This window comes from Drosophila persimilis, unplaced genomic scaffold (genome assembly GCF_003286085.1).
Source record: "Drosophila persimilis strain 14011-0111.01,24,50 unplaced genomic scaffold, DperRS2 tig00000700-arrow-arrow-pilon, whole genome shotgun sequence".
Taxonomy (NCBI): domain Eukaryota; kingdom Metazoa; phylum Arthropoda; class Insecta; order Diptera; family Drosophilidae; genus Drosophila; species Drosophila persimilis.
In genome coordinates, this window is record NW_020825340.1 from 639,104 (window position 1) to 664,875 (window position 25,772).

At 44.9% G+C, this 25,772-nt stretch overlaps 1 protein-coding gene across 2 annotated transcripts; it reads right to left on the bottom strand.

Moving 5' to 3' along the window:
• Positions 1 to 124: 124 nt before the first annotated feature.
• LOC6601474 (DNA-binding protein D-ETS-3) lies at positions 125 to 25,345 on the bottom strand. 2 transcript variants are annotated; one of them, XM_026992054.1, is made up of 10 exons: positions 25,296 to 25,345; positions 24,830 to 25,123; positions 24,372 to 24,772; positions 21,647 to 21,853; positions 10,912 to 10,962; positions 8,537 to 8,596; positions 6,918 to 6,965; positions 2,703 to 2,892; positions 357 to 565; positions 125 to 271 (listed from the first exon to the last, which is right to left on the bottom strand). In XM_026992054.1, exons 1-10 carry the CDS (start codon positions 25,298 to 25,300, stop codon positions 135 to 137), a joined length of 1,602 nt encoding a protein of 533 aa, XP_026847855.1. In that variant the 5' UTR covers positions 25,301 to 25,345; the 3' UTR covers positions 125 to 134. The 2 variants fall into 2 exon arrangements, with proteins under 2 accessions (XP_026847855.1, XP_002026441.1); XM_002026405.2 differs by lacking the exons at positions 21,647 to 21,853; positions 24,372 to 24,772; positions 24,830 to 25,123; positions 25,296 to 25,345 and adding an exon at positions 11,181 to 11,417.
• Between the last annotated feature and the right edge of the window lie 427 nt (positions 25,346 to 25,772).

Genomic DNA, 25,772 nt, shown 5'->3' on the forward strand with positions numbered 1-25,772 from the left:
GAGCCCAAGCCGCCTGTCGCCGTCCCCGATCCGACTATGCCGCCGACGCCTGTTGCTGCAGTGCCGCCGCCAATGCCTGTGGCACTGGCGATGGCGTTGCTCTCATATTAGAAGGCGCCACCGGACGATGATGGTCATGCGTAGTGGGGATAGCTGCTCAGATGCGGCGCCACATGAGAAGGCGTCACATGGCTCATCGAGTGCGGCTGATATAGATTCGTGGCCGGACTGCCCCAGTTGCCCCACGAGGCAGCCGACGGGAAGATGGAAGCTATGCAGAAAAAGAAACAAAATGTAAGTTGAATTGGGATACGGCTTGGGATTTGAGAATCCCCTTCGAGTATAGAGATGCTTACCCGATGACGAGGTCATGCCATGGTGGGGACTCATGAACGAGCTGAGCTTGGCGCTGTGATGATATGGTGTCATGAACAAGTCGCTCTGATACTTGTAGGTGGGATCGCTGGCCGCAGGCTGTGTGGCAGCTGCCAGGCCTTGGAAATCGAATTTGTACGCATACCGCTTGCCGTGCACCTTGGTCATGATGTTCTTGTCGTAATAATATCTGCAAAGATGGAGGAATGGGGGATGAATCTATGTTAGTATTTGCCAGGCAACCCTCCGAGTCAGCAGCTGATCGGAATGTGGGAAAAACAAACAAAAGCCAAGTCCATGGACATGGTCATGGTCGCCCCCCACAGATGGACAATAAATAATTACAAAATAATGCTCGCTTTATGCGTTTTAAGTTAATTTGCTGACATTAAGCGATTTTAGTGCCGCTCCCCAGACACTCTATCTATCTCTATCTCTATCTCTCCCTCTATCTCTCTCGGCAATTAAATGGCAACGCCTTGTGCACAAGCTCAAATAGAAATTTCTGCTTTCTGACGGGGGGAATACGAGAACATACATATATTGTGTGGGCGTCCAAGAAATAGCAACGAAATTTGTTTGCATTCGAGGGGTTGGCTGTGATTTCTTTTCATTAAGTTGGCAATCCATTATAAACCATGGCTGATGGCAAGGTTTCAGGCACATTAAAGCTCATTTGAAAGGACATTTCGCACATCCTTTTGTTCGTTTGCTGCTGCGCTTTAAAATGTCCGCAACTTCCGCTGCAGCGAAGAGGAAAAAAAGATCAGGCAAATAAATTACAAAGGAGCGCAGTGGCAAACATTTCAATGCATCAATGCAAATTGGCATAATGCGTGCAGTTCTGTTCGTTCGCTTTTTGTCTCTGTCTCTGCTCTGGGCATAAATTATGCCAATTACGTCCATAAATTAAAACCATTAAAAACAAAAGCTGGGCGAAAAATGCAGGAAAAAATCGAGAAAGGAGAGAAAATGCCACTGCGACGGCGACTGCTCTTTGCACAAACAATCAAAGCCAATCAATAGACTGATGACAGGGACAAAGGCGCACAATCAAGGAGGAGGGAGAGAGAGGGAGAGCAGTAGCAGTGGCAGAGGCAGAGGCAGAGACAGAGATAAAGGACAAGTAAAGGAAGAAAAAGGATTAAAGTAAACCCATTTCGAGGATTGGCCACACAAAAGGGCAGCTGGCTGTGAATAAACATGTCAAATGAAGCATTAAAGCACTTGTCCTTGTTGTCTAGCTCTTTCTCAGTGTGTGTGTGTGTGTGTGGGTGTTAATTTACACACCCATCCATCCACATATGTACATGTGTACACTCACAGCCTTGCATCCACCCACACCCACACACACACACACACTCACACGCACACGTAGCAAACTTTGCTGCGCTCGCATTTCTGTGTAAACATGAAAGCCAACGATGATGATGTCTCTCGCTCGTGTTCAATTGTTCAATTGAGTTGAAATGTGCAAAAGGAACAGACATGTTGAGGCTTCCTGCACATCACATCAAAAAGGATTCTCTGGCAAGGATTTCTCGCCTTTTTACATCTTTATTTACATGTGTGTGGGAGAGCGTGTTGCAAATTGGCTGCCAGGATTTTTCCACTCGAATTCGCATCATTGGCCCTCGTTGGCCGTTTGATTGCAAGTGACAGTTTCAAGGAGCTGGCCTAAAAGGGTTCGCCTCTCCCCGGTGTCCTCGCTGTCCTGCCCAGGGATTAGGCCAACTATACTTTTACTCTTGGGGCCGTGTTTGCTCAACAAATTGACCGTTGCACAAATAGTAGTTGGTGCATATGCTGCTGTCATCTGTTCGTAACAGAATTTAGGAAAGAAAATAAAAAAAACTGAACGTAGAAATAGGGAATGCGAAATCGAATTAGAGGGTTCGGCAATTGGATTTTCATTTTATTGGATTTTTGATTACATTCCCGAGCAATTTATGATTGAATCTCTGCCTAGGACCAAGGCACGCCCACACAATCAAGTGGGCTAAACGATGGTCAGCTTTTCGATTGCGCCATGCTTTCTTTATTTACTTATTGTACGAGTATATATGGTTGGTTTTTTGGTTATTTTTCTGGATATTTTGTCATCAAAGAGGCTAATCATTGACGGGACAAATCATTTACTGATGAGCCGAGCAGCAAATTGCACACATGCTCGCATTTTGATGATGCGAATGCCACAGATATCGACTAATTAGGGAGCACTTGAGTGCACAGGGGCAGAAACCACCCCGAAATAGCACAGATACAGATACGAGTATAGTATAGATACAATTACATATATGAATGTATGTGTGTAGGATATAGCTCACCTCAAGGCGCGACTCAGTTTGTCGTAGTTCATGTTCGGCTTGGACTTGCGCTCGCCCCAGCGACGGGCCACCTCATCGGGATCTGTGAGCTTGAACTCCCCGTTGGTGCCCTCCCAGGTGATGCAGCTGGCGTTGTTCGAGTCCGACAGCAGTTCGAGCAGGAATTGCCATAATTGTATCTGTCCGGAGCCTGAAAGATTGGAGAGTGAGAAGTGAGTTATAGCACAATATTATATACACATATACATATATATACGGTATAGAGACATTTAATGTCGGTCTCTGTGAGCCTGGCTAAATGTCCATCAAAAGAGCATATCCTTTTGGCGTTTCGGGCTTAAATTAACTACTGCTGCGGCGGCTAGCAGGGGATGTGGCCAAAATGTAAGCATTTTGTGGCATGCAAAAGCCCCATAAAGCATTTCCTGTACGGATTGCTTGCCCCAAAGAAGCCCCCCGCTGTAGGATCCCCTCTTGGCAATTCGATAAATAACTGTGACTCCATTCCATGCTGGTCTCTGCTCTTGGCGGGGGCAATCTATGACGGCTGCCTCAAATTGTTGCAGGAGAAGTGTAGCGCAACGGAAATGGCATTGCATGTAAGTGTAATGGAAGTTGGGAATGCTTCTCCCCCGTCTCCCCCCTCTCACTCTAGGGGCATAAAAATAGATGTTCTGTCTTGCACTTTCACTGGAAATTTGTCAGAGTCAAGCATACATATAATTTCAGCTGATCTATGACTGAGAAAGCCACCCACTACAGCTCTCTCCAACAGAGAGTACCACTAGAGAGGTATTCCTCCTTCACGAACCCTGGATATGGAGAAGGAATAACGGAATAAAGGAATAAACTGTATAAATAAACTCCAACTTTTTTGGTTATTGCGTCACTGAATATTAGCCCAGCAATATGTATTCGCCCCCCACTTCATGAACCATAGTTCCCCATTTGCCCTCTGACTTTTGGGCTTTCTCATCCCACGCCCAAGCCACGAAAATCAAAAATTCCTACTCCAATCCGCCTTTGAACTTTGGCATTGTGCGTGCTAAAACATTTACAGAATTATGATTGTGTATTGTGAGCGGGATTCGCTACGCATTCGACGCAGACATCATAAATCGCTTAATCATTTGGCAATTAGGCCGTGGAAGAAGCCCAGGCCCAGCCACGACAACGGGCCACCAAATGTAGTCTCTCTCCTTTCTCTTCTCTGTTTGCTGTCAGACAAAAGGCTCGGGCACAAAAAAAGGACACCACACCGCACTCCGTGCACCGGAGAAGGACGAGCCAGTGGGGGGTGGCTTGGAAAACTTGAGGCAGCTGTGGGGCGGTGGGTGTGGGAAATGTGCGACTTTGGTGGTGGCTTAGCGCTGCTCATGTGTGAGAACGTCATGAATATTGCGTTAATTGCAAATCATGGCCAAGTGAATGTGTTAAGTGCCAACACGGCGATTTACCAACGATGACGATGATGAATGATAATTGTCCTTGGGCTGGGCAGAAGACACACACACACACAGAAAGAGATAGAGCGAGGGCGTGGCTAGACAGAAGAAACGCCGAAAAAGTTGGGGCTGGGCAGGCAATTGACACGCTATTAACTTTAAATACATGAACAAAAGCCCATTCAGAAGTCATTTCATGATCGATATACATATGTACATACACCAGGGTAGCCCGCAATATCTCTCGCACTTTTTTAAAGCGATCCTGTACAAAATCCAAAGTCCTCAGACTTGCAGACTTAATGAACTCGTATTCTTACGTTTATTGTGAAATGAATTCACTTAGTTATTACTTCGACAAGTTTATATTGAAAGCTTTCAAGTAGTGGAAGAAAACTAGCCTTGGTTTTGAAATTTGCATTTTCAAGGAACAAAAATATCGGAAATTTATATTCATTCAAAAATGTAAGGGCTAATCGTAGGATTGTACTATGCACTGAAGCTCGGTTCAAGGTAATTGGAACAGTTAAAAAATCCCACATAGGAGGGCAAAAATGCAACTTTAAGAGTTAAGGAAAGAATTGGCAGAGAATGGTTAGGTGTGTGAGCTATAGCGGGCTACCTTTAAGTTTTAAGATTTGTATCTCCAATATATATCCTATAAAAGGGAACCTGGACGATGAGAAAACCATTTAATTTTACTGCATTTTTTTAATACATTTTATGTGCGGCTGCTTTAACTTTGATAGTCAGTATCGAATCGTCTATTGATACAGCTTAGTGATCAGGAATGATGATCCCTGTGCAAAAATGTACCAGAGGCCAAGAAAAAGCCACACCTCGTCGATTGCTTGCTCAGGAGTATCCCCAAGGAGTTAACTAATTTCACTTGAAAGGCGTTAAGGTTAAACCTTTGACTACAAAAAAATATGTTAATTTAATAAATCCCAACGAAAAAAATTACTAAAACCGGAAGTAATTAGCGCGGCCAGGGCTTTGATGTGAGGCTGCTGGAAGTCCTTATTTTTACATAATTAAGGACATTTTTTTAGTTTCTTGTCTTGGCTCATTTAATTATGCAGCGACTCTTGGTTCGTTTTTTTTGTTTTATCAGTTTTGTGGTTGCATGCAACTTGCAGCTGGAAAGGCACACACACACACATGCAAATAAGTGTGGCATGTCAAGTGTTTGACCAGCTTGCAGCGGCGGTGACCGGACTTGGCTAACAAAGCGGTTCCGTGTCGAGAGGAAGCCATAATTAATCAAAAACAGCATTTTTGCCACCCAAAAAGCGAAAGCGCAATGCATGTGTGTGTATGTGTTAGCTTCTATCCTTTTTCCCTCTCTCTCTGTGTGTGTGTGTGTGTGTTTGTATCTCAGTGAGCTTTTGCGTTCAACTTCAAGTTGAAGTTTAGAGCCAACTCTTGGCAACGGGCTAAACCGCACAACAAACAGTCGAAAGAGACGTCTAAAGAAGACCAAAGCCAGAGAGAAAGAGCGCTAGAGGCAGAGGTACAGACACAGGCATAGGCACAGGCACAGGCAAAGGCAGAGCCCGATTCGTGTAAATGTCGCGCCGGAAAATGTTGGGCGTCTGGGTTTTTATGCTAATTCCGTTGAAGCGCCATGTTTCGATGGTGCCATGGGGCGGGGCGGGGATGGCATGGGGCCGTGGCAGGCTGGGGGTTGCGGTGGGTGGAGCTCATGCAACAATAATGGCGGCGTCAAAAGCTTGCCCCAGCGCAGGATCAATAGGAGTTATTGATTTTACCCCCAACGCTGGTCAGAGAGACTATGAAAAACCTCTGCAATTGACTTTCATTTGTGCGGAAAATTCAGCTAAAATGTGCACAGAATTTAATAAAATTCAATAATAATTTGGATTTATTTTGGGATAGTGTTCTAGAAGCATTTACTCGATGTCATGCTCACTAAACTCTCAGGCTCCAGGGATTATATATATGATACTTTGGGTAATACGAGTTTTCTCCCTCTCTTCTTCACAGAGACTTCGTTAAACAGGATCCAATAAAAGTTTCGGCTATATGTACATAGTTCTTTAATTTTCAATCTCACGGTCATTAATCTCTGAGGCTGTGAGAAAAAGGCTTACACATCCATTGACCGATTTATCAAATTTTATATTAAGAACACGCCCACTTTTGAATACCCCTTTGACTTCGCTTGCATCACTTTTTAATGGATTTTCATGGCGTTTAACAGCAGGGCGCGTGCCCAGAGTTCAGACACTTTCCAATTCCCAAGGAATGAATGAAACAAAAGGCCAAAAGCTGAAAAAAACAATTGCCGAGACACGCCCATACAGACACGGACACAGCCATACACACATACACACACACACACAATCTCTCCTCTGGCACACACTGATGTAATAAATTTACGAAAACACCTTTCGCATAAATTAGAAAACTGCACCCCAAAAGTCAGAGCAGCGAAGGGTTAAGCTCGCATGCAATGGGTTAATTTGTTAGGGTCGCCGTCCGGGCAATGACTAAGTCGAGTCGAATCTCAGCCAGAAATTGATATGATAATGAAATGCAGCCAGAGTCCGTAAGTGTTTTGGGGTTCCACTTCCACACCAAAAGAGATTGGGGAGAGTCCTAGGCCAGGCCATGCCAGGCCAGGCCAGGCCAGAGGACCGAACCCGAACTAGAGAGCCCGAGCCCATGGCTTAGTCACGTGGCCCACGCAATTGGAAAACTAATCGCAGCACCTGCATCTTTATGCTTTTCTGATTGTTCCACTCACCTGAGCTGGCCAGCCTGCTGCTGGTGGGTCCGAACATTTGATATGGATCTGTGGGAGAGGGTTGCAACAGAAAGCGTGGCATTAGTCGAAGTCTTTTATGCAAATATTTTTTAATGAAGGGTGCCGCCTTGAAAACGGCATCGTAAACGGGAAACATTTTTATAGAAAAGGAAAGGAAAGGAAAAGGCAAAGCAATGGCAAGTTTTAGTTTCCGTTGATGAAATGAAATGCATTACTAGGAAACTGTAGAATACGAGTATATATACACGGGATATATGAGTATATGTATACGTAGACACACATATACATATGTATATGTATATGTGCATGCAGATGCTTCATTTGTGCGCATTTGTCGAGTGCACTCATACACCAACACTCACATCTACACTCAGAGAGCGACTCACTCACACTCAAAATATCCATTTCACTTATTATCCGGCGCGCGTTTCCTGCATGCAAAAGCCCAGATTTTTACCCCCTCCTCCCCTTCACGGGGGTTACAGGAGAAAGGTTACTCTGTCTCAATGCAAGCCCTGATTGCAGCGAAACATAGCCCGAGACCGAGACCGAGACCGAAACGGAGACGGAGACGGAGACCAGGACCAGACACACTACTCAACATACGACACAATTGTCCATAATTCGCATCATCTAGCCAGCCAGGAGTCACCGTATCCGTCTCCACGTCGCTCTGCTCGTTCTAGCCATTGTTTCGCAAACAGTTTCTCAGCCTCATTCGAACATGGCATTGTATTGTTCTCTCAACAGTTCTTTAATGTCCCGAAAAAACTGCCCCCTATTCCGGTATTCCGGTATTCTGGGACTGACTGGCTGGCTGGCTGGCTGCCTGCCTGGCACGCGTCTTATTCATCCACGGCCGTCAATTTTTGACAGCAACAAAAGCCTGGCCAAGTGCGTCTGGGTCTCCGTCCCTCGCCCTCGCCCTCGCCCACTCCCTCCACAGTTTTCTAATTGAGAATCCTTTATGGCATTTTCAATTGTTTCCATTACGCTTCAATTCAACTGCTCGGATCGGATCGGCTCGGCTCGGCACGGCACTTTTGTTTCCATTACCATTTCCAGTGCTCAAGTGGCGTATTTAAGGTTTGATTTTGCGACAGTATTTGCTCGATTTCTGTTTCAGTTTCGGTTCGGTTCGGTTTCGGCTCGTTTTCAGTTGGGTTTCAGTGTGAAATATTCGAAGTGAATTTTAAACCGTAGGGGAGGAAAGCTGCTTTCTAGGACTCTTGGATGGACTGCATCCCAAAGTGAATGAGTGAGTGAGTGAGTGAGTGAGTGAGTGTGTGAGTGAGTGGCGGCATTCGTATCGGAAGGGACGGAACTCAAAAACCCAAAACTCAAGTGGCACTTGCAGCGTGCGTCCGATACAATGCCGAAACTTTATTAGTGTTGGCAAACAGAGTTTCGTTTCAAATTTGTTTAATATACAATTTTTTGCCTGCGTGTTTATGTTTAATGTTAGGCTAAACAATGCGGCACGTGATCTGAAGGATCTCCCATACACACGGGCATTTTTAATAGAGAGCCGAGAGCCAGGAGTGGCATAATATGTACATATGTATATGTACATGTTTATGTATGTGCGAGGTACTCACCAGGTTGCCGTAGTTGCGAGTGCGGATCATGTTTGATACTCAAGGCATTGGAACTGTAGCCTAAAAAGGAGATACAAAGAATATTGAAATAATATGTGTTTTAAAGAAAGTTAAGTACAAAATACTGAACGAAATGTTGATTAGTTTCTTAGCTCGAAGAACAAGATTACGATCTGGGCAGCCTTCAAGGACATATGTATAATAGTCGGCCAGGGATTAAAGGAAGGACCATTTGTGGTATGCCTTGGTATACAACTACTAAGGGTCGTAGCAGCAGATCCTCCGATCAATCAGAGACATGCACTCATAGAGCTCAGAACGCTTACCAAGAAAGGATACAGGCGGAGGAGGAGACCTCACAATCTACATATACTTTAATAATAAACGAGTGTATATGTATATTCTAATCATTAGGACTTAACCGAGCTGTCAGTTAACACTCTCAGTTGAACAATCAAAGGCAATCATCAACTCAACCGCAAAACAAACATTATCTCAGCAATGCCATCAAAGAACTCGTCAAATCGAAGGAACGGAACGGAGCCGAGCCGCAGAGCCGCAGAGCCGCCCAAGGCGTTGTCCTGGGCGACAACTGTGACATGAGCAACGATGAACACTGAACACTGAACGCTGAACGCTGTGGGATCTTTCATTTTAATGGAATATGATTGCAGAGAGCGAAAACAATGCCGCTGGCAATTCAATTTACAATTTACAATCTCGGCGCGTTCAACTTGTGGCAAACTTCACGCTTCATACGAAATTAAAGCCGCCGGCAGTAGAGGCGGTAGAGGCGGTAGAGGCAGTAGAGGGCACAGGAGAAGATTTTCTGGGTGGTTCAGCACCGCCCGCTGTTGTTGTTTTCGTTGTCACTTATTGTTCTTAAAAAACGACAACTTTTCATATGACATTTTTTGGTTTTGCGCTTTGTGTGGCCACTCAACTGCGAAGAGCACAAAAGACGACCGATTGCAGCAGCCCAGGCCCAGACCCAGACCCAGACCATCACAAGTGGGTGGAGAGTGGGCTTGCTCTGGTGGCTCTGGTGGGGTTGTGCCTGAGTGGAGTTGAGTGAGGTTCGGTTCTCTTCTGTTCTGTTAGATTGGCGGGGTGGTGGCAGTGGCTGGATTGCTGGAGTTGTGAACAAACTTTAGCTGTGCACAATTTTGATGCCATCAATGGCCAACACCTAAATGCGTTCAGCCAAGCTGAAATTTGTGTCTATTCTCTTGCGTGTGACTGTGTGTGTGTGTAGAAAATTTCATAAATTTCCAGATTTAAAATGCCTCCGGGCTATAGCCCATGGAGTGGGTGTCAAGGGACAATATAATTTCAATTAGCATTGGCCATAACTAGCCTAATAAGCGATCCTTTTGCCGCTTAACCTAACCCCTCTGCTCGCTTCAATGCCTCGCAACCCCACAAACACGTGTAGTCGTCACCTTTTTCAGTGTTTTATCTATACATCATAGCCAGCCACAGAACCAGAACCAGAACCCCCCACCCCAGCCAACTGTCTGTCCGTCTGTCAATATTCTATTGATGCTTGTTGATTTGCTTCAATACATCTATCAGCGCACACATTTTGCATGCTTCACTGGTCCCCGGGTCCTGCGTCCTTCATTCGTGTGAATTTCCATCTCCTTGGGCCTGTGGGCCTGTAGTCGTGTGTGTTTTGCATATTTAATGTTAGCTTATGGGTTTTTTGAGTGCCTTCATTTGATGTCTTCGGTTTTGAGGCATAATTTGCTATAATTTTGGGCTTGGAGCAGAACTTTTTGAGTTTATTTGATGCCAATTTGTGATCATTGAAACTTTGGGAATTATTCAAGTTTTGTTTGAGAATTTACAGCAGGCTCGTAGGATTTATATTGAGCGGAAACCGAAAACATTTATATGAAAAGTAGATAAGATGAAGATAGAAGGGAATCACGTTTTTTGACAAGTGTGGAGCAGTCAATTGAAATACTTCTTATCATTTTTATAAAGCATTTGTGGCTTTGAGAGGCTGCATACCAAGAAGAAAGAACTTTATGATTCTGAAAACAAGTTGGGTTCTGTGCAAATATGAACATAAATATTTTGCAAGTTCCTTAACCTTTTGCAATTGAAAAGCAATTCAAAAATGCCATCAAATATGGTTTTGATTTAACCATAATCAATTTCTAAGGCGCCCTCCAAAGTGATTTAGGTAATCAAAAGTTAATGGCTCAAATGTAAGGATTATTTCCCTCAAGATTGATCTAACGTGTTTTGAAGTCATGCTTTCATTCCAATCACTTTTAGCTGTGTTCACCATAATGTATGTTCTCCAATTACCATCCATATCTTCACTCAATTGATATTATTTTAAGTTATATTCACTGAACACTCACCTTGCGATTGGGTCGAACTGTGGGAACCCCACGACGATTTGTAGGAGGAATCTGCAACAGAAAGAGAATATATTTTGAGTACGCATTCGAATTCACTTCACTGTATCTTGTACATAGAAAGATGGCGTCAAGAAGCATTAGCCGACGGCAGAGTACGGGTACTAGTAGGTCTTAAGAAGCTAAGGCATTAATTTATTTACTTGGATTCCATGCGGCATTGGTCAGGACCGCGGCCGACGGTCGTGTTGGCTCACACATTGCCCACTCACCTGCGAAGAGCATTGAGAAATTGCTGAAGCCTCCCGTGGAGCGTGACAAGTAATCAGCGGAGGACTTGATGTCCAGCATTGTGGCAGCGGGGCAACCGCCGTCGGTGCTGCACAAAAACGTTGCTTCGCTCGCTTCGGGATATACTCGCAGGCAGGTAGGTGTCGGTCTCCAATCCGTTTTCCTTTTTCCGTTTTCCGTTTCGGTGCCGAACAATTAGTTGGAATTTCAAATTCAAATTACAATTGCTCTTTGTCTTTCCTTTTCGTTTTTTTTTTGTTCAGCTGTTGTTGTTTTTTGGCAAGCGGTAAATTGGTCGCCGGAGTCCGGAAACTAATAACACGGAGGCAGAGGCAGAGCGAGAGACGGTGACGGTGACGGTGACGGAGAGGCGTCTCCAAGTGTTGTCCACAATTGAATTTATTTAAAAAAAAGGCAATACCGCAAACGAGCAGCGAGCCGACGCGCAGCGGAACAGGAAAAGGAACGGGAACGGGAAAAGTGACGATCGGAACCGGTTACCGTTTACCGGACACCTCGACTTCCGCTCGAACTTTCCAATGCACTTCTGGACCCTTCCCTGCCGTTCGCGTGTCCAACTGATTTATATGTGTCAATGGCTGTTGGTATGTGTGTGTTTGAATGTGTGTGTGCTGTGTGTGTGCTCTGTGTGTGTGTTTTTTGCCCAGTATTTCTTTGCAAGTGTGCGTGCGCTTGTGTCTGTGTGTAGGCCCACAAAATCGCGTAAATCACTTTGGCTAAGAAAGGATGCTTCTGGCTTCTGGTCTACGGGTATATGTTCGGGTGTTGAGCTTAAGCAGTGACACCGGATTGCGTCCGATCTGTGGCACGGCAGCGTAACAATTGATTTCATTCCGTCGTCAAATCGCGCATATCCTGCCCAGGCCACCGTCGTTGTCGCTGTCGCTGTCGCTGACGTTGACGTAGCCGTTGCCTCTGCCTTCGCCTCTGCCCAACGACCAACCCCCAAAGCTTCTCTAATGCCTGCTTCCACATGCCACATGCCACATGCCATAGTGGGGGTGGCTGGTGGCTGGTTGGGCAGTACTTTGGTGGGTGGTGGTTCGCTCCTTTGTATGTATCTATCTGTCTGGCTGGCTGGCTCGCTGGCTCGCTGGCTCGGGTTGGGTTGGGCATGTTGCTGGCTCTGTTTGGCATCGCTGCTGCTGCTGGTGTTGTCCTTTGTTGCGCCCCAGGATATACTTAGGGTTTTAATCCACACCAAAAGTACATCCACCCTCTGGTTCCGTTTCGTTCTCGACTCGAATCACCAATCAGCATCGAGACAAGGTGTGGCCTATCCACGGAGTCCTCCGCTCTCGAAAGCTTTCTCTGCGAGACGAGAGCTTTCTGCAAATGGAGAGCTCCATGATGGAGGGGGAAAGGACGTTGGAGTCGAAGCTTAGAGAAGCCCAAACATTGGGTTCTAATTGTTCGAGTATGTCCTCATCAAAAGCAGCATTTCCAGCGATCTATATGGCTTACACTCAGAAATGAATATATAGTTTTATATTTTTGTATTACGCCAGGACAAAAGCTCTCTCTCAGGCTACCTCTTTCTGTCTCTGTCTCTGTCTATCTCTCACTCTCTCTCTCTCTCTCTGTCTCTCTGTCTCTCTGCGTTTATTGTAGGAGGTTACCGTTTCCACTTGACTAAAAACAAGCCACAGGCCGCTGGTTTGGGAGTTGACTGCCTCTGACACTGCCACCATCTTTCTCTCTGTCACTCTCTCTTCACACACACTATGCCCGTCTCTTTTGCGCGCGGCCACTCAATGGATAGGCGCTGCCGCCGCTCGTGGCAGAGCTTCAGAAGTGGCATCGCCTTTTTAGTGGGTGACACGAAGCAACAAGGACGGATGTATTATCCACTTCCTTTTTCCTTCCACCAAACACAAGGATATTACCGTTTCGTCGTTCGCCTACAACACCCCCAGCTCCTCCTCCGTGCAGCATGTTCCCCATCCCCTCCCCCCCAAAAAGAGTAGGCTGAGGATAGGGAAAGGTGGTGCCGGGAATAGGACGGGAGGAAGGTGGTGCTGGCTTTGAGGGGCAGTGAGGAGTATGGCAAAAACAATGCGCGAGAAGTTGGAGCTTCAAGGATTTGCAGGAGAAATCAACAATAGTTGATTGTGAAAGGCTTTGACTGTTGTAGGGGAAAGAGTGAAAGGTGGGGAAAGGCTAGAAAGGGTGGGAAGCGGAGGTGCACATGCGTTGGCGTCTACGCTGACAGCGCTGCAGCTGCTCAAGTGCAATTGTGGCGCTGCCTGCCTCATGCCTTTGTAACAGCGCGCCTTGTCGTCATGCCCCTAGAAGCAGTCTACAGAAAATGATAGACACGCATACACACAAACACACGTAGGACAGACACCCACACCAACCTTCACTCACTCAAAGACACCCAACCATCTACACAGCTGCCTTTTGGGGCTGGCTGGCTTAATTAATTTTTGAATTCCCCATTGAAATTGTTTTTGCCTCTCTGTTTTCTCTGCCTCTTGCCGCTGGCCAAGTGAGGCGCTGTCCTTGTGTGCTGGTATGGTATGGTTTGGTATGGTATCCCCCTCCTTGTAGGTGGCATGGGCTAATTCATAGGCGTCAACGAACAAATTGTAGTTCCTCACACATAAACGAAAAGCTTTACTAGTTTTCTTCTTTTCCCGTTGTTGCTGTGTGTGTGTGTGTGTGTGTGTGGGGCATGTTTTCCCTAACTATGGGTTTTCTATACCCTATAGAGGAGATAACCCTGTAGAGGAGATTGCCGTCTGGAAAATATTATAAACACCTGAAGAAGAATAAATTGGTTTTGTAAAGTTTCCCTAGCATTTTATTAAAAATTTTAGAGAGAAATGTTGGTAAATGTACTTCTGTTGGTCGTATTTTAGGAATAAACAATCATTTAAATTTATTTTGTTTTCCTAAATGATTAAATTTGATTTTTTTTTTATTTTAATCAAATGGGAATCAGTTAACAGAGAACGTTAAAAATGTTTGGCATGAGGGTATTTTCCTGAATAGCTATGCAGCCAGCCCAAAGAATAAAATGGTTGAATAAAGTGTAAATTTCATAATTTAATTCTCTAAAAAGACTCACAAAGCTTTATTCTTTTATGATTTTTAAAGTATTTCCATCACCGAGTACACATTCTCAATAAAATTGCCCACGAAAAATATGTTAAACATTAACGCAGTACAGGGTGACCATTGTATAGTTCTGCCATGTCCAAACCAGCCTTAGAATATGATAAAAATCGTCGAAAGCATCGGAAATTATTGCGTTCTGGTCTGTAACATCTGGATCGCCAAAAAACAATTTTCATACATACAATTAAAATAGGTACCAAACAGTCGAATTTTTCCACACTTATGTAGCTGTGGCTTGGCCTGCACTCGCATTTTGGTTTTAGTTAAAAACAAATTTCGCTTTTCACCCACGCATTCATGCAATCCATCCACATACAAACAAAGTAAAAAGTTTAGCTCAACTCGAGGAAACTTTTAATTTATGTGTGTATCAGTGTGTGTGTGTGTGCTAGTTCGTGTATCTGTGTGTGGGTGTGTGTGTGTGTTAGTTTGTGAGTTGCTTTGACACGCAGTTATTTAATAAACGTAGCTGGAAGGCAAAAGTGAGGTCTCGTCTCGTCTCTCTCTCTCTCTCTCTCTTTCCCCCACCTCCCACAACAACCTCTTGCCATCATAAGCTCTCAAAGAGTGTGTATGTTTGTATGTCTATGTGTGTGTATGTGTGAGCCCCTGCTAATGGCATCTAAAATGGCTAAATAGCAATTTGCTGTTCTCCGCCAGAGGAAAACCAAGTTTCACTTGGCTCAAAATGTTTGCCTGTGGCCCGCTGGACGTGGACTGGGCCAAAAGGGAAAGCTTTCCTCTGGATAAAGTTCTCCCTCTACCTCTGTGTCTTAGCTACGCTTAACATTTTAATTGCATTCATTATGTAATTTCATTTGCACGCTTTTGGGCGAAAAAACTTTAAATTAATTTCTTTTGTTGTGCGATTTCCGCAATTTTGCGACGCCGTAACATTTCCGTCGCCCCCAAAAAGCTGTGGTTACAACGCCTCCGTTTACGCCTACGCCTATGCCCACGCCCACGACCATTCTCCTGCCCACCCGACACGCCCGCAAGTGAAGTGTTTTAAGTTGACTTTAAGCCACAAACATTCATTCATTCATCTGTCTTTGGAACAGCTCTCGTATCGTCCTTCTGCTGCTTCAGTGACAGGACTACATCCCCACAATCAATGCATCAAGGCCTGTCCATTTGTGTTGTGTGTGCAGCCAAAATATTCAGCGGAGCGTCAAGACAAACATGACGACACCACGGCAGTGAATCACTGAATCACAGAACTATGGCCAAGACAGGGAGCATATTGTCCGGGTCTGAGTCCAACCACTGAGCCACTGAACCACCGAGCAGTTAATAAGAAACGCAATCAACGCTGCGATTTGTTTTCTCAAGGCTAGAGAATGGGGGAATGGGTGGGGGGGGAGTCCAGGCTGCTAATATCTAGTATGCGTCTTGTCTACGGAGACACTATACGAGCACGAGTATATGTGCAACACCGAAATGGCCCAGCCTACAATAACAACAACTGGAAGTCGGACACGTGGCCATTAATGACGTATGAATGATGTAACACGCGACGGAGTCGAAGTCGCTGCTGACGCGGCACGTGGCCCACGGGCCCGGCGAGGCATGACAGGCCAAGAGTCACCCGGGGCAGCTCCTCGTTGCGGGTCTTTAATGCTCTGCCACTCTGCCACACAGCCACTCCTCCTCCATCTCCGCCTCCTTCAAAGATTGCTCATTTCGCCTGCGGCCTTTGGGCTGTGCATTTTGTTATTGCCAAAATGCGTATTGTTATAATCGCCATAAAAATAAAAAAAATACAATACACAAATTTCTGTTCGAGCATAGCCCAAGCCTGGTTCAATATTTGCTAATCAAATGGGCGGCAACGGTGGGGCATAAATCAACTCGAAATTGGCAGCTGTGAAAGTTTTTGTGGAGTATGTGATGAGAGGGTTAAGAAAGGGGCAACAGAAGGAGACCATTGAAAGGATGGGTAATAGATTTTGGAGGGGCGTGAACTATGGAATGGCAGGATGTGTGGGAAAACCTCGAGGCAAAAGAATCTATTCAGTCTTTTGTTGAAGCTCTTCTTAGCCCTATTTTATATTTATTCTGATCAAATATCTATCTATAGCAATATGCGGGTTTTTTTCGCAGTATTGTAAACTATTTTTGTGGCTACGAACAATGTTATTTGGTTATCGAAGGTTATCGAATGTTAAGCCATTCGATGGTTCTCATGGCGTCTCAATTTCAGGTTTTAAACTTTTTCTGGTGCCCAATACATACCATCTGACTAATGTTCGAATTTGAGCGCATGAATATGTTGAAATTCTTTGTCCATAGCACCAAAAAGCACTTTCGGATAAGCGAAATATTCAATATTACGCTCGTACTCGAAAGCGAGACGAAGAAACGAAGCGGATGTAAATTCTGAATGCACTTTTTGGCGTTATCTGCCACTTTCTCTGTGAGTGTCAATTACGTACCGGCGCGCTTGTAATCGCTCCAAATGTCGATGTTGATTTCGTTCATCTCGTGGCTCTTGTGATTGAGATTCACGCTGCAGCGACATGCTCACACGCATACTTTCGTTATCTTTTTGGACTCGTTCGCCTGTTATTTCTGCTCTAATGTTACGCATGTTTCTTTCTTTATTCGTTCATGGCATTGTTAACTATAACACACACACAAATTGACCAAACTGCTGTTCGTACTGATGAAAATCGGTGTGCAAACATTTTACAGTCACAAAAACCCATTTACATGTGTTTACTTTTTACTTTCTATATTCTCTAAGAAAACATCTTTAAAAAAATGATATAGTTTTTTGTTTCATACTTTTTCCCTTCTATATTCTTAGGATCACATCTATAATTCTGATGATATGATTCATCAGGGCTTCTGATCTTTTCGTCTATCTTATCTAAAGATATTACATCAAGTCTCTCAATAATTATCATGTACGGAGCATTAACTTTCCATAAACTTTCCCTGATCTGGTCCTCCCTCTACTGCTCCTCCGCTCCTTTGTCGACACCTATTACACCTTCCTTATCAATGCCAACAGATCTAGATGACTCCCTGAAACTTGTTCCCACAAAAATAAGAACAATGTCAACTTTGAATTCACACAAATAAAGGGAACACGCCAAATCAAACAATCCCTAACCACAAAGAACCACAGAAAAAAGGTAAGCCCACGAAATGAAAGTGAAAATTGTAATAAAAACAAATTACGGACATGAACAAATAGGCAAAAAGCGTGAGAGGGGGAGGTGGAGGTGGAGGGTGAGGGTGAGAAGGAAGGGAATTCTCACAGAAACATATTGAAAGTGTCCTCGTGGCTGCCTATGTCTATCTGAACAATACAAGCAATAATTGCGCGATTGATAAACAGCAGAAGCAGTGGAAGGGTGGCACGAGTGCCACGGGTGCCACGGGTGCAGGGTTCATGGTGCGTGTCCTGCCTGAACTCCGACGACGACTCCGATTACCAACGTTTGACTTTCGGAGATAATTGCAGGACAGCTCGTTTACATTTGGTTCTTGTTTTTTTGTGTGATTCTTTTATAAACTGAAAGCTAGCATATTCACACGGCATTCCCTCCGTGGGGTGCACACCCCTTAACCACATCTCCACCCCGCGCCACTTAAGAGCCAATGACAACAAACAGCAAACAAACAATTAACATACAAACTGCCATCGCAAAAGGGGTGGTGGTGGCGGTGGCGGCGGCGGTAGAGGTAAAAGTAGAGGTCTATATGGTTCTCGTGCCTCTGTATAGGGCTATAAATTACTGCGGTTCGACTCCGAGCGACCCTCGCTGTCAATTGATAACGCAGATTGACTCTAGAGGGTCGGCGGGTCAAGGGTTCTCCCACGGCCTCCTCTCACGTGAGTTGTGTCACTTGAGATAAAACGTCCGAACAACGGCAAGCCGTGGAGAGTAGTGTAGTGCAGTGCCATAGTGGCCATAAATTCAACAAGCTCATAAATTCAATTGACAACTAAATTGCAGTTCGCTTTTTGGCCCCACACCGAGACCGGAGACGCTTCGACACAGTCACCTCCGGCTCTGGGTGCGCTGCGTTTCCGCCGTGTAAAGGCTGCTCTCTGGAGGTGCTCCCCCTTCCTTCGTCTAAAACTTTCAAGTGCGCCGCAGCTTTTCTATTTTCTTTTACCTTTCTCTCCCGCTTGTATTTTCCTATTTTTCCTATATATTTTCTCTTTTTTTTTTTCGTTATTTGTTTGTTTTTTTTTATATTTCATGTCGGAAGCGGGTCATTTCCAGCGGCATAAATCACAAACAAAAAAGCGAGGCCTTCGAAGGCGGAAGCCGACCTGTTGCACTCGCTGACAGTTTTCTATTAGACTTTGTGCACCGCGTTTTTTAATTATTTTTGTAAAGTTTTTGCGCTTTTGTTCGCGCAGGAAAATTTGTTTGTCTATCAGTGCGAAATCAATGCTTGGACTGAAAAACTAAATTAGCAAAAAATATTGTATATTTTCCAGCTTGTTGCCGTCATCGAAAGGCGGTGACGACGCTAGTGCTGGTCCTCAGGGGTTGGGCCAACAATGACGTGATTTATGACCGACTCGTGCTTGAATCTCAAAGGGGGGTAATGACTGGAATCGGCAGTTAAGTGAACCGCGAAAAGGGCCATGAATAAAAATATTTGGACATCAATAGGCTCGCGTATACACACACTCGCACATGAGCGGACATGAGCCAGGGAAGCCCTGGGAAACGGAGTTTTTCCAGCACCAGAAAGTTGGCCAAGTTCGCTTTTTCTTTATATTCATGTATTCTTCTTTTTTCGCTTGCCATATTAATAAATATGAGCGAATAAATTTAAGCGTAAGCGTCAGCCCGCGAAGCTGTCAAAAAGGACTTCACCGTCCTTTGGCCCCGGCTCAGTGCGGCACGGCCCCGGCATCGCTACGGACCCGGCGCCAGTTGGCACAGCAGCATTTTCAATTTATTTTCACAGCCTGAAACAATTACGGGTGAAAAAACGAAACGAAGAATAAACTGTGCGCAAATGAAATCAGGAATTAAATTTGAAGTGAGCGAAACATACGGCGTCAGATAGAGACCGAAACTGGGCAACAGCACGAGACAGCGACTGGGCAACGTGGAGAGAGAGAGAGAGAGAGAGAGACAGAGAGCGACACGGAGGGAGGCTGAGAGACACAATGTGGCGCTTACTTGTGGGTGGCCAAAGGGGGTGTGCCACCCGCTGCGCGTTTTGATGGAGAGGCGTGGGATGGCGTCCAGATTATGTGATTACGATTACCGTCGAGCATTACGAGTGTGTGTGTGTGTGCGAGCAACCATAGCGAATAAACAAACGACAGATGATGATAGACATCAGAAATATGATTACAGAATTTAAAATATAATTAAAAAATGGCAGAGAAAGGATTGTAATATAAAAGCAGAAAGGGAGACCCGCTCCTGAGAAATATACTTAAATATATAGAGGGAAAACATTTTAATTATTTGAGAGTTAGAGAAAGGCCTGGCTTGGCTAAGATAACAGCTTGAACTTTCTCTTTGTGTGCAAGTCTCTTTAATCTTCTATAACCTCACTAACCAATCATCAATTTTTCTATGAGTATAAATCAATCAGTTACATGTGTTCCATCCATATAATTAAACACGCAATCAACGAGCATAAATCTATCCCATCATACATATAATAAACAATAAATTCTATCAATTGTTACTCACTCAATCATGGATGTTAGCGATATCATGCTCCCGTTCTCCACCCTACCCTTTCTCATTATGCACACCTAACCGCTCAATTGTCCGTGCAAGAAGGGAATCCCACACACATCCAAGCCAATCCAATCCAATTGAGTCCCATCCAGGGAACTCCTCTCCTATCTGTTGTATCTACCACGCTGTCAAGGACGCGTGCGCCCTAATGCGCTTCACATAACATTTTGATCATTTTATGATCTGTCGATTAGCCTCATTGTTGCTCGTTGGCCATCCCTCGAGCGCTGCTCGACGACTGGTAGCCAGAATGTCTGGATGCGCTCGGGGGTTGTCCTCGTCCTGGCCGCACACACTTCACTTCACGTTCCCTGTGAAGTGTGTTTGTGTGAGCGTGTGACTAACACGCTTTAATAGGATTACCGCTGAAGAGCACTTAAGAGTCAAATTATCAACGGGGGCAGTCACAGATAGACAGAGAGTCAGGCTGACGGAGAGACTCCGAGAGGGAATGTTGTGACTGTTGCGTTTTGTATGTTTACAGTCGGCCTGGACAATGAACATTAACAGAAGGCCGTCCAGGCTTTTGTTTGCCAACTTTCCCACTGTCAATAGACTCAAATTCAGTTCCCAGAGGGACCAGGGCAATGGTTCGTATCCCAGATTACGCGCATTAGTCAGGCTTAAGGCATTAAGTCAAGTGAGCAATTGAGATATCAGCACTGGTTCTCATGGATGTGCAGATGGATCGGGAGAACTATAATGGGAAGCTCTTGCAAATAAGATAATTAGTCCCAGGTGTTGATAGATATGAATGAAGATATGTAGCTCATATTTTCACAATCCTTTTATTGTCTGACCTGGAACTCTGAGTGGCTGACTTTTTCGGATATAACTTTTATTTTCAGGACTTTCGTCAAGAGGACGAGAAGGTGATGTTATGGTTGCGAGGGTCCTTCAAACATGAAGAGTGGCACTAAAAAGTCAACTACCGAAGCTAACCGTGGAGTAATACCTGGAGAAATCTCCCATTTCTACCAGGTTGGACGCAAGATGAAGCCTCATAAACTCTCAAGGTATTACGACTAGCTTCGGTAGTTGCCTCTTTAGTGCCAATATTAATGTTTTAGCCACATTATGATTGATTTCTATATGAGCTTGTTCCGAATTTCATTGCAGCTTCTCTATAAAAAATCTTTAGCTCCGTTCATGTGTTGCATTCTGCAATGTTTTTGGCAACTAAGATATCACAATGATGATCCTATAAATCTGAAGATAAGAGAACCTTTCAACCTTTGTAAGAAGTTAATCATCGAAATTCTTCTTAGAATGTATCTATGAAAACGTTCCAAAATACAGTAAGGACATGCCATGAAGTACTACTTCCTTAGCTTTCAGAATAACCTTTTAGAACTTTTCTCCTCTACACAGTGAACAATTTTCCACCAAACCACCCCCTGGAAAATCAAATGTTCTCGTCAAGGACATGCCACCCCCTTCCCCACAGAACAGAGCACATCAGCGCCCTCTTCTGTGTGAACAATGAGACTTCAGGTTGCTGTCCTGACTGAAAGCTGTCACTAAAGCTCAAAGGACATTTTTGACATAGTCACAAAGTTGAAACTTACACAGTGCCGAGCTGCCTGCTCCTGCTGTTGTTCCACCGACACCGACACCGACACCGCCTCCTCCTCCTGCACCACCGGCGCTGCTGCTGCTGCTCTTACTTCCGCTGTGCCTGCCCTGCTGCTGCTGATGCTGGTCGCTGGAGGCGGACGAGGACGAGGGCACGGCGGAGTGCGAGGATGTTGTGGCGCAGTCCAGCGAGGATTTATCTGCAAGAAGCAAAGAAGCAAACAAAAGGATACTTTAATTGCCAGGCAGCGAAAATTTGCACACTCAGCACGGCACGCTTCGCCTTTTGCCACGGAAGTGAATGAAAAAAAGTAAAAATACTCTCGTATGCCAAGCAATAGAAGTGGAAGCTGGGAAAAAATCATAAATCTCGGCATAGATAATTGTCATCAGAACTAGCGACTGGTTTATTTATTGCCCGAATTATGGTTTCCATTTCTATCTCCCTCCCCCTGCAGTCACAACATGGGTGGTGCCCCAGCGTCACGCAACGTCGCTCGACACGAACCAGCGCACCCTCTCCCTCACCGTCGCCTCTGACTCGCTGACAGATCCTGTGAACCGCAAAGGACATAATCGCGAGGGTTGTCACTTCACAGACCAGTCGCCAGGCAGAAGCCAGAGGACACCATCCAATCGAGAGATGTTTAATTGCCGTAAATCTTTGTTTGATGTAAACAACAATAAGCCAGCAGCCAACGAACAACGAACAACAAAAAATACCAAGAGAAATTTGCAACGCTTTCAATTGAAATGTCAAGCCGGATGTGATACGAGTCTATGATAATGATAGCCATGAAGATGATGGGTATCATGAGAGGACGATGTTCTCCCATGAGAGCTGTCTGGAAATGGACTGTGTCATAATTGCAGTTTCTGAGCGGGATGGGGGAAATGTTTAGGGATATGAGTAAGTCTCACGTTATACTAGATTTTCGATTAACCAAACAGACTGTTTTAAACTAAGAGAAAGTGGCAATTCAATGAGAAAGTGTCCAAGATTATATCAGCGAATGTAGTCACAGAAGTTCTATGTATATATATAAAAGCTATTTCCCAATCAGTAGAATATGGAAAATGGGGAATATTCTGACTCGAATAAATGAGAAAGATTTAATAATCTATAATATATAAGATATTGAGGAAGATGATATGGATCATGATAATCATATACATATGATTTTAAATACAACTACAGGAATCCACATTTTCATGGTCTAAGATGTTCCATCTTTGTCTGCTCTTCGTTTTTCAGACAATTTTCTCCAATAGTATATTTTACCATTTAGTTCAACGTTTGAGAAGTCTTTCTATAACGTTTTTCATATCTGACTGTTATATAATCGTCTTTGTATGTATATGTACTTATATCTGTGCCTTGTGTTGGCTGGCAAGTGTAATTATTTTTTATGTGCTTTTGTGAGCCAAACGTCTTTTCTGTTCAGCACAAAAAATAATGAGTTACGCATGAAAAAATCTTTTCATGCCAAAGGCAGCGGCAAAAACTCAGCTACAGTTGACAGCATCAGAGTGAGAGGAGACAGGGAGACCAGAGAAGAAAGAGATGGGGCCGTGGGGGCAGAAGCTGAAAAGGATTCATTTCATATTTGCTTGAGCGCTTCGGAATGAGATGGGAGGAAAATGAGTTGGCGGCCATTTTGTGTCTTCCATTTGCGATGAGAAAAGACAGAACTTGTCTACAGGGCTTACACACAACGATAAGAAAAATCATCTTAAAGTCTGTGATATAATAAGACAACATTTAAAATGTACAGCATTTTGCAGTCAAACAAACAACTTGTCCCTCAGCCAAAAGAACCACCGACAAGTCGGAGGCCTTGTCAGTCTTGTCTAATTGAAACCGAAGCAAAAAGAAAACAAGAGCCATAGCCAGGGCATAAATTTGCCAAAAAAGAAACTTTCTTATAGAAATAAATGGACATGGACAGCGCTTGACTGGGACTTTCACGGCATAACAAACTCCTGCCAAGCACGCGATGAAATTGTTCAGTTTTGATGGTTCTATCAAAACCTGGTAGCGGACAGCAGCAGAGGCCAGAACAGAACAGGGCAACAGCCACCGACCAAGGGCCACATTATAAGCCACATCCGCCCAGCCGGCTTAAATTGATAAATATGTAACCGAAAAAAAAATAAACCCCAAGAGCGAGAATAGAAGCGAGACCCCAAAAGACCTCAACGTTTATATGGATAATTCAATTTAAATTTTTTGTGGAATATTTTTTTTTTTGTGTGTTGCTTCATTTTTCCAGTTGTTGGTAGAACAAGCGGAATTATGTACATGGCTGGTCGCGGTTTTTGGCCATTGTTTTGGCCATTAAATGTAACGGGGCTCGGACATATTCGTTTGGCCTGAACTAGCGGAGGAGGTTCGTGAGAAGGAGAGGAGGTGTGGCGGTGTGGCGGTGGGTATGGCACATATGCTGTTTGGATGTGTTTAAATAAATACGCGAAATTTGCCACTTTTGTGGCACAACATTTTCGGCAGTTCATTTTCGTCCTTTTGCCACTTGGGGATTCGTTTTCCCTTTGACCGGAAGCGCAGGATTTGTTTTTCCGCCATTTCGTTGACATTTTTGTGCTAGACAATTGCGAGAAGGTCAGTGGGTTGGTGGGTGGACTTGGGTCGAATGGAGAATGTGTTTCAACGGCTGATCCTCCGCGGATTTATATCGTCATCATCTGCTCGTTCCTTACCTGCTCGGACTTTGTGCTCCACATGGGATGTGCTGGACGCCGTTAGCGACGGCAATGCCGGTGCCGCACTAACCGCATCCAAAGTGCCGGATGTGACCTGGCCAGCACTGGACGTGATGACGCCATGCTGTGTGCCGGCGGGCGAACACCCAGCGGGTGGCTGCAACGTATCCAGACGATGGCGCTGCACACTGCTGTTCACTCCGGCCGTACTGCTAGTCACCGCATTGTAGTTGAGCACTCCGGCCACGCCTACACCCACGCCCACACCAACGCCGACGCCCACACCGACACCAGGGCCGTGATTGTGCGGCAAACCCAGGCAATTGCCAGCTCCATTCCCGGTCTGAACGGGCAGGGTGTCGAGGCTGTCTGTCAGGCGCTGGCTGGAGTAAATGTCGCTGTGGATGTGAAAGATCTGTAATGCTGGAGCATCTCTAAAGGATCAAATGACTCACCTGAAAGCACTGGTGGCCCCGAAGAAACTGCTGCGATCCTGCAGCGCTGCCTTGGCCTTCTCCACGCTCTGCTTCAGCTGCTCAAAGGTGGACTGATGGAAGCGGTACGAGGTCCAGTCCGGCGAGCACTGCCCCAGCGTCAGGCAGTCCTCGGTCTTCACCTGGGCGAGTGTCGGTGGCGATACACGCTTCAGGTCCAGCGCCGTCTGATACGAACACGAGTTCTCGTACATGGCGCAAGCCTGAGAAGCCTCAATGGCTGGCTGTTGGCTGAACAATGGATTCCACTTGACTCTAAAGGATTTTGGGGAAAGAAATTGAATGAGTATATATTTAGTATTTAGTATATATTTTTCATGGATTTATACAGATATTCGTAGAAAACAATCTTTAAAGTCTACACTTTAGTTGGAAAATTGTATTGTAATTACTTGAAAGTAATCTAAATATATACCCAAGCACTCACCTCATAGCAAACTACAGAGCTACGGAAAGATATTCATAAATCATAAAGCCTGGCCCACAATTAAAGACTGCAATTTTAAGAGGTCTCTTGGGCCAAACAACCGCTCTAATTGCCAAGGCTCCAACACGTTTTGGCAGTTCTCCCTCTGCCTCTCCCTCTCCCTTTCAGGCCTCACGCTCTTTTTGCCAGCATAATTAATAGTGGTGGCTGGTTGGAGCGGACAAGTGGGGCTCCTTTAGATATAGGCACGACGTGCATAATTATCTGGCTTGTTATTTATTGTGTGTACGGGTACGAGTACGAGTACAGTCCTGCTCTTTAGACTAGGCCAACGTTGCGTATGAGTGCTGGGCCGTACTGTGCGTGGGTGGCAGCCATTTGAGCGTGCATTTCTAATGTCCATAGAGGGGGTAGAGGGTAAAGCAGAGAGTGCAGACCATTGTTAGCTGTGTCCTTTTTGGCCAGTCTGCAGTTAGC

Bases quoted from the DNA above. Each gene is read 5' to 3' on its own strand.
- LOC6601474 (XM_026992054.1), bottom strand. The intron at 2,893-6,917 runs GTGAGTGGAACA...CCAATCTTTCAG, and splicing joins CAGCAGGCTGGCCAGCTCAG to GCTCCGGACAGATACAATTA. The intron at 566-2,702 runs GTGAGCTATATC...CCATCTTTGCAG, and splicing joins AAACTGAGTCGCGCCTTGAG to ATATTATTACGACAAGAACA.